At 46.5% G+C, this 16,237-nt stretch overlaps 1 protein-coding gene across 1 annotated transcript in view; it reads right to left on the reverse strand.

Annotated features, from left to right (window-relative positions):
* The window catches only part of LOC146171482 (kelch-like protein 8), a 167,247-nt gene that overhangs the window by 111,300 nt on the left and 39,710 nt on the right, over positions 1 to 16,237 (reverse strand). The window contains exons 4-6 of the mRNA XM_084586508.1: positions 13,807 to 14,074; positions 12,708 to 12,851; positions 12,507 to 12,618 (exon numbers count right to left, since the gene is read on the reverse strand). Of these exons, the coding sequence (XP_084442634.1) occupies positions 12,507 to 12,618; positions 12,708 to 12,851; positions 13,807 to 14,074 (524 nt within the window). The remainder of the gene's footprint in view (positions 1 to 12,506; positions 12,619 to 12,707; positions 12,852 to 13,806; positions 14,075 to 16,237) is intronic.

Genomic DNA, 16,237 nt, shown 5'->3' on the forward strand with positions numbered 1-16,237 from the left:
TCGGTCACCGCATTGATAAAAACGGGTTGCACCCGGTTGAAAAGAACATCGATGCTATCAGACTTGCCCCTTCTCCGCGTAATGTTACAGAGTTGCGTGCTTTTCTTGGGTTTATCACCTTTTACCATAAGTTTCTCCCTAACCTGTCCACCTTACTTGCGCCTTTGTATAAGCTACTGACGAAAGAAGCCAGGTGGATGTGGAGCGATAAAGAACAAGCAGCATTCGAACTGTCGAAAAAGGCTCTTTGCGCAGCACCTGTGTTGACATATTTCAATCCGAAGCTCGAACTACTTTTGGAATGCGATGCCTCACTCACCTCACGGTGTGGGAGCGGCACTTTCCCATCGCATTAATGGGGAAATGAGGCCCGTCGGATTTCGGTACCGGACCTTAACTTCGGCCGAAAAGAAGTATTCTCAGATCGAACGTGAAGCGTTGGCTCTCGTTTTTGGTGTTTCACGTTCCCGGAACTACCTCCTTGGACGGGAGTTCACCCTGATGACGGATCATCGGCCACTGCTCGGCCTTCTACGAATGGATCGTCAGACCCCCATCATGGCCGCCGCGAGAATACAAAGATGGGCTCTTCTGCTGGGAGCGCACAAATACAAGCTGCTTTGCAAATCCGGTAAAATGATGGTTAACGCGGACACCCTAAGCCGTTTACCTCAAACTTTGCAGGAAGCAGAGACTGCACCGGAAGGAGACGCAGAGTTTGTCCTAGCCATCGACCAGTGGGACCAGTCGGCCATCACTATAGAGGAACTGCGGTCACTCACAGAAACGGACGTGGTACTAGCACTTGTCCGCAAGTACGTCCATGAGGGTTGGCCCAAAGCATGTTGCTCCGGTAACACTGAGATGTTGCATCACTACAAAAAGCGACATGAATTATCTGTTCAGGATGGTCTCCTACTGTGGGGACATCGTGTAGTAGTCCCCAAACAGGCACGCGGTGGACTGATGATGATATTGCACGAAGCCCATCAGGGCGTCTGCACCATGAAGAAGGTAGCGCGGTCCAAATTTTGGTGGCCGGCGACCGACCGGGACATTAGCCGAATAGCGGATGAATGCAGAAACTGTGTCCAGGCTTTACCAATGCCTCCAGCACGTGAACCAGTAAACTGGCAAGCTACAGAAGAAAATGGTCCCGATTGCACCTCGATTTCGCTGGACCTATCAGCGACAAAATGTTGCTGATCGTGGTTGATTCCCACAGCAAATGGATCGAGGCCATTCCACTCTCGCGTGCAACGTCAAGCAGCACGGTAAATGCGCTGCGTACGCTCTTCAGCCAGTTCGGACTACCGCGCACTGTAGTAACTAATAACGGCACGCCCTTTACCGGGTCGGATTTCGCCGAATTCATGAACAAAAACGGCATTGCCCACATTCGAACACCGCCCTATTATCCACAAAGCAATGAGCTGGCAGAACGCGCGGTCATAACGGTTAAGGATGGGTAAAAGAAGATGCCTGGCGAGGATCTCTCAACCGCACTCGCACGAGTTTTGTGTCGATACCGGAATGCCCCAAGGCAGTCGAGCCTATCACCTTCAGAAGTACTGTTAGGTTATCGACTACGCACCAGACTTGACATGTGTTTTCCTCTCAGGAACAAACCTGTCCAGAGCAGAGCAGCTACGCCAGCTTCGGACGACACCAGCTGGAGTTTCGCTCCGGGGGACCCTGTACTAGTCCGTAACTACGGTGTTGGTGACAAGTGGACACCCGAAAAGGTGAAGTCAACAACAGGCGCTCGACTAGTCACCGTCAAGATGGAGGATAATGTGGTGGTTCGTCGTCATGCTGATCAAACCCGCAAGCGCAACGTCGAGGGATCCACACTCACGGGTACAGACGGTCCAGCAGCAGAACCAGTGGACCATCCGCTGGCTATTCAGAACAACGCATCCACGTCAGAGCCCGCAGACCCTGCTCCCCAAGAGACCCAGCTGCGCAGGTCAACCCGGGTCAAGAAACCTGTGGATCGCTATGGTTATTAGGAGGAAGGGACGCTGCTGATAGCAGAAGCGATAAATCGCCATCTATGAACCGGCAACGGCACCAATCTTTTCATTCTTTCTTTCGTTCTTTCCCTCACCCCTCTGGCTATATAATACCCCTTGATCCGAAAATAAACCGGCGTTTTTTGGCCTGGCTAAGCTGTCTGATCACCCGGGAGCTGCGTTCCCATTGACCACGCATTCAGAACACGTAGGCTCCATCGGGCAAGGCGGCCGGAGGGGTCTTTCAAATTTGCCAGCCAGCAAAGCGCGTGGTGATCGCTTACCACCTTGAATGGTCGGCCGTATAAGTACGGGCGGAACTTTGAAGTGGCCTAGATGATCGCAAGGCACTTCTCGGTGGTCGAGTAATTGACTTCGGCTTTCGAGAGGGACTTGCTGGCGTAGGCGATTACTTTCTCCTGTCCGGCATTCTTCTGAATGAGAACGGCGCCTAGGCCCAGACTACTCGCGTCGGTATGTATCGCAGTCTCGGCGTTCTCATCAAAGTGGCCCAGCACAGCAGGGGACTGTAGGCGGCGCTTAAGTTCCTCGAAGGCTTCTGCTTGTGGTGCTTCCCACTGAAATGGCACGTCGTCTTTGTAAGCTGCGTCAATGATTCGGCAAGGCGCGAAAAGTTCTTGATGAATCATCGGTAATATGTGCACAGTCCGAGAAATCGGGGCGTAGCTTTCTTGTCACCGGGCCGTGGAAACGATGCCATCGCAGCTATTTTCTGTGGGTCGCGGCGAACTCCCTCCTTGCTTACGATATGACCAAGAAACAACATCTCGCAAGCGAAGCGACATTTCTCTGCTTTCAACGTTAAACCTGAGGACTTGATTGCGTCAAGTACTGTTCGAAGCCTCCTCTGATGGTCTTCAAAGTTTGACGAGAATACAAGGACGTCGTCCAAGTATACCAAACAAATCTGCCACTTTAAGCCCGCCAGGACAGTGTCCATTACCCGTTGAAACGTGGCTGGTGCGGAGCACAAGCCAAATGGCATCACCTTGAATTCGAAGAGGCCGTCCGATGTTATGAACGCCGTCTTCTCGCGGTCTCTTTCGTCGACCTCAATTTGCCAGTACCCGCTCTCCAGGTACATCGACGAGAGGTACTTACCGTTACAGAGCGTCGTCGTTACAGAGGGTCCAGAGTGTCGTCGATGCGGGGAAGCGGGTAGACATTCTTCTTAGTTATGCCATTCAAGCGGCGGTAATCAACGCAGAAGCGAAGTGTTCCGTCTTTCATCTTCACCAAAACGATTGGTGCCGCCCAGGAGCTGTTGGATGGCTGGATCACATCATCACGCAGCATTTCCTCAACTTGATCGCGTATGGCCTGACGTTCTCGCGGCGATACATGGTAGGGGCTTTGACGTAGCGGTCAAGCGTTTTCGTCCGTGATGATGCGATGCTTTGCTAACGGAGTTTGGCGCACCTTCGACGCTGAAGAAAATCACTCGGTGTAGTTTTCAAGAAGAGTGCGAATCCGGTCCTGTCTGTCACGGGGGAGCGCTGGGTTAATGTCGAAATTGGGCTGCTTGGCTCGGTTGGGTGAATCCTATTCATGTTGGCTGGGGAGGGCGACGACTTCTCGGGTGTCCGCTAGCTCGTCAAGGAAAGCAATCGTCTTGCCCTTGTTCAGGTGCCGGTATTCGTCTTAGCAGTTCGTGACGAGCACATCAGCTTGTCCATGACGGAAACGGACGACGCCTCTTGCGATGCCAAGTCCAGTCCAGTAACAACTGAGTGTTTCCTTCGACAACCCCTCCCGTGATTTCGACTTCTTTTTAACCACAGGGGCTATGATGCTTGATCGGGGCGGTACGGTCAATTCTCCGTCGAGGATGTTGAGAGCGACGTGATGCGTCGAAGTTTTCGTAGCAGGTATGGCTTTGTCGGTCGAGAGCTTGATGAGTTTAGATCGAAGGTCATTGATCGCTCGATGTTCATTCAGAAAATCCATGCCCAGAATCACACCGCGGGAACAGTGCTGCAGCACGACGAAGCTGGTAGGATTGGTACGTCCGTTTACTATAACCCTTGCGTTACATCGCCCCGGCGGCGTAATAAGGTATTAGCAGGCTGTCCCAAGTGCTCGTTAATTTCTTGAGCTGGGCAACGAAAGTTCCACTCATACAGTGCAGTCGGCTCCGGTGTCCACTAATGTGGTAACCGTGCGTCCGTCGACAGCTACCTCAAGGTCGCTTGTTCGCGTCCTAGTATTGCACGTTGGCTTCGGTGTTCAATCTCTGCTTCGTCTCGTGCTGAGGTCGCGGCCAGGGCTCACAGTCATCACGATGCTGGGCGGCGATGTCAACTTGACGTTTGGTCGTGATCTCGTCGACGTTGTCGTCGTGTGGATCGGCAATTTAATGGCTGCGTCATCGTGACTCGTCGTCAGTGATGGAGAATCTTCGTGTTTTGGCCGTGAAGCAACCTCACGTCCAAAGGTTGCTCTATTTAGTTTCCCCTGCGCAGGCTTGGGGACCTTCCGCGCACACTCTCATTGTAGTTACGGCCTGGCGACGCAAAGCGGGCCCTGTACGGCGATGGGGACCTGAACCGACGGCTTGGTGACGCAATCTCGCCGCTACGCAGATAGTTGTCAATTTCTTGCTGTCGTTCACCTGGGCGTGGTCGTGGAGCGTCGACTGCAAATCCGCGGAGACCGATTCGTCGGTACGGGCAGTGGCGCAGAATGTGGCCAGCCTCACTGCAGTGGAAGCATAATGACAGGTTGTTCGCTGTTCTCCAAGCGTCGTACTTCCTGGAGCTTGGGGGTCGTTGGTAGGATTGGCGGGCGGGGGCCAAGGGGCGGCTTTCAGAAACAGAGCGGTAGCGGCGAGGCGGCGCGGCTTGGAAAGTTATCACGTCGGGGTGCAGGGCGACGTAATGCAGCAGCGTAGTTCAGCGCTGTTGCCTCTTGTTCTGGAACTGTCGCAGCCGTCGCTTGAGGAACGCCCAGCACCTGCTGGACTTCTTCACGGACGACGTCCGCAAGCGTCGCCACCTGGGGTTGTTGCAACGATGGCAGCAATCGGCGGAGCTCCTCTCGCACGATCTCCCGGATGAGGTCCCCAAGTTTCTCTCCGCTTACAGATGCTCTGGGGTAGTGGCTTGAGTTGTCCGGTTGAAGTGGTCGCTCCCAGTGGCGCATCCGGGTGTCCAACGTCTTCTCGATGGTCGATGCTGCACTTTCAAATTCGTCCACAGTTTTCGGCGGGTTCCGGACAAGTCGTGCAAAAAGTGACTCTTTAACGCCTCGCATTAAAATTTCCCTCTCTCACCTTCGGTCATGCTAGGGTCGGCGCGGCGAAACAGGCGCTTCAGCTCCTCTACGTAGACCAGGACGGGCTCGTTTGGGAGTTGAAGTCTTGATTGGAGGAAGGCCTGAGCTCTTTCTTTTCGGACAGAACTTGCAAAGGCCATCCAAAACTCTGCTTTGAATATCTCCCAATCCTTTAAAGAAGAGTCGTGATTTTCGAACCAAGCTCGGGCATGTCCTTGAAGAACAAAGTAGACCTGCCTGAGTTTCGCAGCGTCGTTCCAGCCGTTGAATTCTGCCACACGGTTGAAACAGTTCATCTAGTCTTCCGCATCTTCACTGGGCAGTCCTTGGTCTTAAGATCTGGGCCATTTCCAAAGTCGATGCCTTCCGGAGTCGAACGGGGTCAGGCAGCAAACCGTGTTCGGGTTGTAGGCTTTCGAGTCGGCGGCTAGCTCGGTGACCTGTAGGCCGGTCCCCCACGGCGACAGGAACAAGGCTGGGGTCTTCGCTTGAACGATCAAAGGCAGCACCTCCACCAGATGTCACGTAGGGGTCACAAGGCTGTACACACTAAAAGAATAGACACAGGCTTGATGGTACCGAAATTAACTGTTTATTGGGGCTGACTTGCGCTCGCAAAACAACTAAACAACTCGGTGGCGGCGATAGCAACAAACATGCTCGTCGATCGTCGAACAAAGAATGCCCGTCGCACTCGTCAACGCTCAATTTAAAGGCTGCTCAGGACAATCTAGATAACGTTGCAAACTGCTACTAGCACAACCTGGAACATTGTACAAACATACGCGAGTGATCGGAATCTTCGAGACAGATCTCGGCGCATCTTGCGCGACAACGAAACTGATAAAGGTGCACCGCACGACATCGAGCAATTAACAAACAAATAATACAGAACTGATACGCGAGCCAGAATCAGAGTGCCAAAAAACAACAAATACAGTTTTGTAGGTTTCGCGGCAATAATAATAAAATTAATAATAATAATAATAATAATAATAATAATAATAATAATAATAATAATAATAATAATAATAATAATAATAATAATAATAATAATAATAATAATAATAATAATAATAATTTTATTGCACAAATTGAATACAAAATTCCAGAGGCGGGCTTGTAAAGCCACCAGTGGCTTGAGGGACTAGGCCCGGCAAACGTCAGCGAACGAGCGGGCAATAATTATTATCGACATACAGAAAGGCCATGCAACAGTTAGACAGAATTGTTTTGTTTAGTTTGTTTTGTGGAGTTTAACGTCCCAAAGCGACTCAGGCTAGAGGGATGGCGTAGAGGAGGATTCCGGAAATTTCGACCACCTGGGGTCCTTTAACGTGCACTGACAACGCACAGCACACGGACGCCTTGACTTTCGCTTCCATGGAAAAGCGGCCGCCGAGGCCGGGGGCAAATCACAAAATAAGAATGGACATCAAAGTACTCAAGTGTACATGTTACAGACAGATACATTTTTCGTGTTACAACGAGGTAAGCATTTTCCTTATTACAGTTTTGGATGTAGCGGAGAATATCTCATCCGGCAAATAGTTAAAAATTTTAGGCACATAAACACTATCTTCTCCATATCTCGTTGAAGAGCGCGGAACTGAAAAACGGCCATTACTACAAAAGGTGTCGAGGGGCTGTGTAACATATTTTAATGATAATAATAATAATAATAATAATAATAATAATAATAATAATAATAATAATAATAATAATAATAATAATAATAATAATAATAATAATAATAATAATAATAATAATAATAATCAATCTTTATTTAATGTGCGCAGGAAAAACCACGTGGTCTTCGTGCTGCAGCACAAAAAGATGAAAATACATACACAAGTTTTACACACACAGATAAAACACAAAAGAAATAAATAATACATGAAATGAAACAGACGAAAAGTGTCACGGAAAGAAAGAAATCAACGAGAAGCATGTCTTATATACACAGTCAGGGAACTGCAGAGCACATCACGAAAAAACAAAAACAAATAACTGACATTGATTATAGTAATAGAAATATACATAAAATAAACAACCATTCCAGGCGCAACAAATGCGTGGTACTTAAAACACAGACTAGAAATACAGGGAGATACAATAAAGAAATAAATTTGAACGCGGGACAGTAGCATTCGAAAATAAAGTTTAAAGTTAAATTATAAATAAGAAACGGATAAAAAGCAGTACAAGATACTTTAAACAGCACCGAACAGGGGAAAAAACAAAACGTGATGTAAATTAATTACAATACTTGGGCTAGAAAGTGGAAGTTATGTGTGATAAATACAGTTTAGAATACAAAGCCACGAATGTCCAATATAAATGAAGAGAGCGAGTTTTGGAAGATGTCAAGGTGAAGGCATAAAGAGTTAAACAACATCTTCATTCTGTTAAGAGGGGAATGGGAATGAAGAAACAGAAAAACTTGAAACGGTCTGAATTCCCTCATGCTCTTTCGCGGAACGCGCAATAGGATGTACTCTAAGAGCTGAGGGCACATAATGGGGCCATGAAGGAGTTTGCGCAGAAAAATGATATCAACTTTGACACGACGGCAGTGAAGAGAAGGAAGATTCAGTTGGGTGCTCCTGGTGGAGCGAGAGGAGAAGTTTCGCAAGGAAAACGATATCAAAATATTCGTAAATTTTTTTTTTGTACTCTGTCAACGTTGTCCAAGTTCGATTTGCAAGTGCCATTCCAAACAACCGACGCGTACTCCAAAAGCGGCAAGCATATGGACAGGTACAGTTTTAAAAACAGAAGCGGAGTACGGAACTCTGTCGAAAGTCTGCAAACAAATCCGAGTGTGCGCATAGCCCGCTGAACAATGCGTTTAGTATGAGAGAAGAGGCTGAGGGTGCGGTCAAATATTACACCAAGGTCTATAATTTCACCAACCCTGTCCAACAGCACAGAATTCACAGAATAATGGTAGAGAAAGCTGTGTGTTTTACGAGTAAATGAGACAATCCTAGTTTTGGAAGAATTGAGGGTAAGTCGATTCTTAGCACACCAATCAGAAAAGGCGGATATGTCCGATTGCAACAACAAGCAATCTTGAAAAGAATGCATGACCTTGAATATTTTTATATCATCAGCATAAAGAAGAAACGAGGAGTTCTTGATGACGGAGGAACCGTCATTAATAAAAACGGAGAAGAGAGCGGGCCTAATACAGAAGCTAGAGGAACTCCACTGGTTGCAGGATAAACGAAGGAAGTCTGTCCATTGACACTGACAAAGCAGGAGAGATCAAGGAGATAGTTACTTAGGAGGGCTACGATTGAGACTTCGACACCAGAGAATAGAATCTTTTCAAGTAGTAATGAGTGAGCAACAACGTTGAAAGCTTTGCTCAAATCAAAGTACACAGTGTCAACCTGACCTCTCGGAAGGACTGCTGCAGAAGCATATGTCATAAACGTGACTAGGTTGGCTGAAGCAGCGCGACCCGATATGAAGCCATGTTGATTCGGTACTATGATATGTTTGAGATGGAAGGAAAGTACATTGGTACAAAGCTAATTCGAATAGCTTAGAGGTTGCAGTCCGATAAGTGGAAACATCAGATTTGTTTGCAGACTTGAAGACAGGAAACACGCGTGCCATTTTCCACACGCGAGGAAAGGCAGCATTTTTAAACAGTTATAAATATGGGAGTTAGTACTGGTACACAGATACAACTGAAGGCTTTTATTATGGCGGCTGGAATGCCATCAGGTCCAGGAGACAAAGAAGGTCTATGACGCTTAAGACTCGCAGTTTTAACTTCTCGTCAAAGAGAAAGGAATTAGATGTTGCACCAGATGGAAGGAATACGGAATCGCAGTGTGGAGGTTTGTATACGGAGGAAAAATGTTGGGTAAACTGTCGGCAACATCCCGAATTTCCGAACCATGAGAGTGAACTAAGTTGATACTGAAATCCGATTTAATAGAACGCTTGCGAACGTACCGCCAGAACTGACTTGGACGATTTGTGGCACTCCTCTCTAAAGACTCGAGATAAGAGTCGTGGTCCCGCTTCTATAAGCGCTTGCAAAGAGAACGCAAGCGGCGAATCTCATCTTTCCAAGCGTCAAACCCAGGGCGTTTCGCTTTACGATGGAACCGTACGTTGCTTAAGTTTTAACGCCGTTCTCAGTTCTCTGGAAAACCAGAAAGGAAACTTCCTACGAGTAGGAGTGCGCAGAGGTATGTGCTGCCGCATACCATCAAGAACTATTTAAGTGAAGTGACTGACTTGTTTGTCGGCATCACTAATGCCATTTAAAAGGGACCAGTCGACAGAAGAGAAGAAATTGAAAAGATCGGCATAGTCACCACGTGCATACGTGAAACGGGGCGAATTCCCCGTCCGATCTGAATTAGTAGAGGGTGAGGCAGAGACAGAAGTAGTCACAAGAAGTGGAGGGTGAAATTTGTCACACTGAGTAAGCGGTATGTCGGAACTCGAGACTTGAGCACTTTCTAAATTCGATAGATAGATATCGAGAATATTACTACAGCAGTTCTCAATGATATTGTGTTGCTGCAAAGAGTTAAAGGCTACAAAATCAAGTAGCATGCAACATTTACTTAATGCTTAATGATTATTGTGAGAAGAAGTAAATGAGTTCCAGTTGATACCTGGAGTATTAAAATCGCCTAAATTGAGAAGTTTGTGTCTGCTATGACGAGTTATAACATGTTCGATTGGGAGCAGAATATCATCATAGGCTGGAGGAGGAAGACTCGGAGGAATGTAGAAAGCTGCAAGTAAAAGTTTTTCATGTCGTTTTAAAGTGAGCTCAAGCCACACTCATTCTTCAACAGTTTCCAGGTCGGAACGTCGAACACACTGCAGAGAACTGTCAAAAGCAATTAGCACTCCCCCTCCTCTTTGTAGGGTCCTGTTTAATAATAATAATAATAATAATAATAAATTCACAGGAATGTAAAGTTGCAGTATTTGTCAGACGTTGGGAAGAAGGTGGGAGTGGAAGTGGAAATGTGGTTTCGAACTCGGCTACTTCGGTTCAGTAGTCAAACCTCTTAACCCCTGAGCAACCGCGGCAAGGCCGCCGCCTTACCATTTAAGGTGAAAGCATCAGTAGGCTGTATTTTGTCCGCAAAATGTGTCGCAGATGTGACGTCATTACGTGGTCATCACCTGGTGACATCAACACTCATGACCGGAAGCGAGTCGGGGCACAAAGAAGTCGGAATTAATATCTAGTCATCAGTCATTAGTGATGTTATTATTAATACAACTAAAATGGTAGTAATTAATGATACTGATATATCGCATTGACACCTAAAGTATGAATACGGAATAATATGAAATGAAATAAAAAGTAAAATTAAAAAGTACGGTCGCGGCAGCAGCAATGTCTCCCAATGCAGTTTCTGCAGTGACCTCTTAATTTTATCCGGTTTTGAGAAAAACGTTGAAAAAACACGCACGTGATTTCGTATCAGAATTGTGACGCAACCTTTCTTGGTGCCATACCATTTCGATTCCCATTTAGCATCCATCTGCGAGTGAAGTCGGAAGCTAGTTTGCAACAAGAATTCGATCGGGCGACGTATGTACCCCGAATTTATGCAGTTTATTGAAGGTATTCATGTAAAATTGGCACTGATACAGCGCCTTCCTTTCTTCCCAAAAACCAAGCCTATAATAAAGACGTTTCGCAGTTGGCTTGTGCCAGTCTCTCAATGCTGAAACTTTTCGGAATGAAAAACCGGAGTTTAAAGAGCAGAGAAACCGAATTTTCTTTCGGTATTATCTCTTTAAAATGGTGCTCCACACATTACCGAACATGACTAGCACCGTGGACTGTGCGAAAAAGCAATAATTAACTTTTATGTATGATGTGTCTTATTGCGCATAAAAAGCTCAGTATATCACATATGCCAAACACGAGGTGTATAATAATTTATACACCTCGTTTCTCCCATACAGTTTCTCCCATACAGTTTCACTTTCAGTGTCAACAGCCGAAACACGCCTTTGACATCATTGACGCATTGAAGTCATATGAGACATGCATATCCGATAGGGTTTTTCGCTGTTTTTGTTCATTTTAATTCGAAAGAATGCTTCATCAAGCCTGTCCAAAAGTTAAAAATCACAAAATATGAATAATCAGCGATTATACTGAGATTTTTCTCTTCACTCACGTGACCAAAGCGCATGTATGTCGCAGCTATCTCTCGGGAACAAGTCGTTCGCCTCGCGGCTGAAGCCGCGGAGCGGCAATGTATCTTCCGCCAATTTTAGTTGCGGATACCCCACCCCTTAGGCCTGCTTGCCTGGCATGGGAGTAGGGCACATCCTATATATCAGTGGGAAATAAAGTTTTTACTCACTAACTCACTCAGTCGATGAAACCCAGACCAAGCTGCTCGAGAAAATTTGCAAATATACATTATTTTGCTATGTAAATGAGTACCGCACGATGATCCGCGCGGAATTCACTTACTTAAGGCAGTGCTTAAGGTAGTGCACTATCCGGCAGAAAAAAAACAAGTGTCAACATTTTTGATGTTCATCTCTATTCCTTTAAGGGAACTTTGCGCGTCCTCCTAACTGTTTCTTTTAAAAGTGTTTACTTTTTCTTACAGCGTTTGCCCTGCTTTTTAATCACTCTTACGCTGAAAGTGGCGCTGTCATCGGCAGCGCTGTCACTGGCATAAAATGGTTGCTGGTATCAGTTGCAGCCATCACCAGTCGTATCCACTAGAAGTGTTTTTTCAGCTCAAACCTATACACCGCAGTTTCTGTTGTGTTCGTTACTTCCAGCACAAAATGCCACTGCCCGCCGCCCATCCAGCGTGAAAGTCGTCGATTAGTAGTGCCATACTTTTCGGATGCTTACTCCACATTGTAGCAATATTATCATGTAGAAAAAATTACGTTTAAAATTGCTCTACCGTGTCCTTTAGCCCTGCAGCCGGTCATGAGTTTATTTGGGCCGCACCTTTCAATTGTTATAAAGAAAATATGGTCGATAAATATCGACATTTAACAGTGAATAAAAAATGACGAGCGCTGCGAGCGTGGAGTACCATGTTTTTCATTTGTTTTTTCTTTGGTATATTTCAAAAACTTTAAAATCCTATTCGATGATCCATTTACATTTCCTGCCGATGCACTATTGTTACGAGCACGCGGAGACTGAGTGACCGGACTAACCTGGGGACGTTCATTGGACATATCAGTTTCCAGCAGTTTGTCGAAGGATCAAAGACTTCGGCACTGGCAAGGTGATGCTTGTCGTCACTTCCGCCCACGGCAAAGAGTTTTCCTGGGAACATATGAACGCGTCATCGCTCTGCGGCATACATTATGCGCGTGAAAGCTGTTCATATAGACGAGAAAACCTGATGCGCTCACCATCAACGGACACGACTCCGACGTGTCTCCTCCTGGTCGTCATGTCAGCTGCCTTCAGCCACTTGTTCTCGGCGATGTTGTAGAACTCAGTGGACGATGAGGGCTCCCCATTGGCATCTCGTCCTCCAACGCAGAAAATTGTCCCTGTGTGGCATAGGCACGAATGCCTGCTTTATACAGAGAACGCTGCGATCATTAAAAAAAAACGCCTCAAGGGAACCTTAATTGCTTCAGATTTAAACACTGTGATCGGTATAGAACGCATGGGTTAATTGACTTATCGCAGCCATTTCAGAATTCAGGACTAACGGCTACTTAAAGCATTTGCAGCGTTCAACAAAACTATACAAATGTTCTTAGTCGTGTAGTGGAACCTCAAAGTAAGAGTCCTGAGCTGTGGTGGACAAAAGTTCGGCTCCGCTGGCAATGCAAAACCAGCAACACTAGTTGGCGTGGAAGCCAACGCGGTATAGCAAAAGACAATGGCTGTAAACGGCACTGTCACTGACTCGTGTGATCGAACGTGACGCGCAGAGCAAACACTGGCTGCTCCATGTCTCTTAACGCAGCCGTGCAAACAGATGTAGATGACCAGCAGTACAAGAAAGTATACCAAATCTTCGGAAAAACAGACACCCCGGAAGGTAGATGTTGCAAAGCGACACAAGCTAAGCTTTGTACACTTGATACACATAAGTACGCGCTGCTGCATTACAGGTGCGGTGTTAGTCTGATAAGTGTTTGCCGCCTGCTCTTTTTTTTCTTTATTGCCAGGTCTTGACACATTGCATATCACGAAAAAAAACAATCAACAATAATCACACAAACGCTGTTTGCATACGCTATTTACATACGGTATTTACACATGACTCACCAACATTCACGCATGCACAACAAAGGCTCTAATCTTGAGAGCCACTCCCGGTGAAAGCAGCACTGTATGCATGCTCCCTACACTGGCGGCCGTGGTATTTCGTCGCGCTGTCATACGAGTTGTTACCAGCGTCCATTATCGATGTGTATCCGCAGCTCTGAGTTTCTGCATACGTGTGTGTGTGTGTGTTTCCCGCATATCCAGAAGAAGCAGGCATGTCCGTACCAGCGTAGCTGTGACGCGGCCTGGAGCGCTCTCCGGGCGCTGGTGGCAGGCCCACCAGCAGGCCGGCCTTCCACAGCTGCTGGTCGCGGGCTTCATCCAGCAGGTCCCGGCACCGGTGGCAGCCGCGCAGTAGCTCCTCGTCCTCGGCACGCCGCCGGACGTAGCCCGGTGGCAGCAGCGGTAGCCGCACCCGAGACAGCAGACCCGGCAGGTCCGTGACTCGCGACCCGATGTCGTGGCGCACCCAACTTATGAGAGCCTCGTACACCTGCCACCGTGTGCTATTAAATTAATTTCCTGAAAGAACTGGATAGTCGATGAACCACAGCGAAAACACGTCGTTATCCATTGGTTCGCTTATTATAGCTGTTTCATTTCGTGGCTTAGTTAGCCTAATCAAGCGTAATTAGGCTTAGCAAGGTGTAATTGTGGCCACCGTGTGTTTGGAAAGCAACTCACTATTGTAAAGTGACTTTACATGCTTTTAGGTTTAGCTCGGCCTATTATGCTTAGCCATGGCCGGTCTCGAGGGAGAGAGCGCTTCTCTTCTCTTACGGCCTCTGCAATGGGGTCTGTTTCCACCGCCCGCCTGGCCTCGGTGGGGTCGCCACTGCCCCTCTGCTGCTCCTCCGCTACAGCCACTCACGCGCAAGGGAAACGCGCGCTCGCTTTTAGTTTCGCCCGCGTCAGTTGCAACCGGCAGGTCCTGACATTTCGTCTCTTATGGTTTATACAAAGTCCGTAATCAAACTCGTACATTTATCGTGTACGAGGAAAAAAATACAGTCAACAATCCGCTCACGCGCGCGCTCCTTCGTCAGTGCGGCCGTGCACGGTCGAAAGGAGCTTCGGGTAAACTTCAACATTTTTTACCCCCAAGTCTTGTACAAAAATAAATTTACCAGTCTTTGTGCCTTTGATTGTTTTAAGCAGGTGTAGTGCGACCTGACGTGAGTGCATGGTGAACTGTTGGGTGGAGATTCTGTCAACCGCTACCGTTTTCGTTTAGATCACAAAAGGCAGCGGCAAAAATTCATGGTGCGTCTCAGATTCAGAGTAAAGAACAAAAATTTACTCATATAGTAAAAATTTCACTTGTCTTGTGGAGTGAGCTGTTCTAGCTTCGTTCAAAACATATCAGTAGGTTGAAAGACCGAAGATGTTTATGTAGTCTCGCGACTACTTTTAATCAAGGAAATGGGCATAAACAGTTCAGAAGAATCGAAAAGAGCGGCAAACAATAAAAAAAGTTGTCTTTCAAATTCATCAAAATGCGACCTGCGTCTAGAAAATTCAGTCTCAAAATCTTCCTGCACGGCTTGTGCACATAAGGAGTTGGCGTCTCCGTCTTCTCTGTCACTTTCCTGATATAATTAATTGAGGAGAAGAATTCTGAGAAATTTTTCAAATATCAAAGAAGCGTGGACCTAACAACACAGCTGTTGTCACTTCCTTTCGTGCAACCCAGTGTTGAATTCTGAAATGCTGACTGAATCAGGATCTTAAGTACTTGGAGAACATTTGTGTGTAGTAGGTGCACGGCAGCATTTTCGAAAAAAAAAAAAGACGCTTGTCCAATAGGGCAACAAGCTCTGGTTTCGGAAAATGCAGTCCACTAGAATATTGTCCTCGTAGAAGAGCGTTCTACATGGGGCTGCTTCTTTCGCTAGTTGAAGAAGAATAGCGCAAGCGTCACACCCGAAGTTGATTAACTAAACGTTATATCCAGCGACGTAATGTAAACCGGAATATGTGACAGTGGGAAATGGGATGGTAGGAGATGCCACCACTTCCTTCAGTGCCTTGATTTTGCTCTCAGATGAAACGTCCGTCTTGACAATGTAGTCATGTGCCGCTAGCTATTACGGCCCTCGCATCTAGCATAAGTCATTCCCTTCCGCACATTAACCTTGCTTTCCCGAAGAGAGCCTTAATGGGTCGCTATATAAGGCTTGAAATGAGTCTTTAGTGAGAGTGTCTTTCTTTACGCTTTAGAAGCTTCTTGCATACTTTCGATATAGCAGGTGAACTCATTTGTAAGTCACTTCATCGAGTGTCACCTTCATCATTTATTAGCCTCTTTTTACCACTTCGAGCACAAGTGATGTCATGAATATCAAACCATTTTTTTGTTGTTTTCATAAGCCTAATATCATGTAAAAATTTCATTAAAACAATATTGATTTGCAAAATTAAAGTAACGTTTATAATACCACACATTGGCTAATATATGAATTGTAGTAACATTTAAAACTCAAACCTACAACATTAACTTTGACTGTTATACTAATACTTTATATCATGCAAGCATTTTGCAATTTACATTACATTTTTATGAAATTATTTTCATCTTCGGTGCACCATGAATGGTTTCGCATCTAACGCTGAAAGACGGTTTTGCTGTTGCAGACGAGTTGCTGTCATGTTAGCC

The sequence above is a fragment of the Amblyomma maculatum genome, unplaced genomic scaffold, assembly GCF_055883805.1.
Source record: "Amblyomma maculatum isolate TAMU_Amacu unplaced genomic scaffold, ASM5588380v1 scaffold_22, whole genome shotgun sequence".
NCBI classification, from domain to species: Eukaryota; Metazoa; Arthropoda; class Arachnida; order Ixodida; family Ixodidae; genus Amblyomma; species Amblyomma maculatum.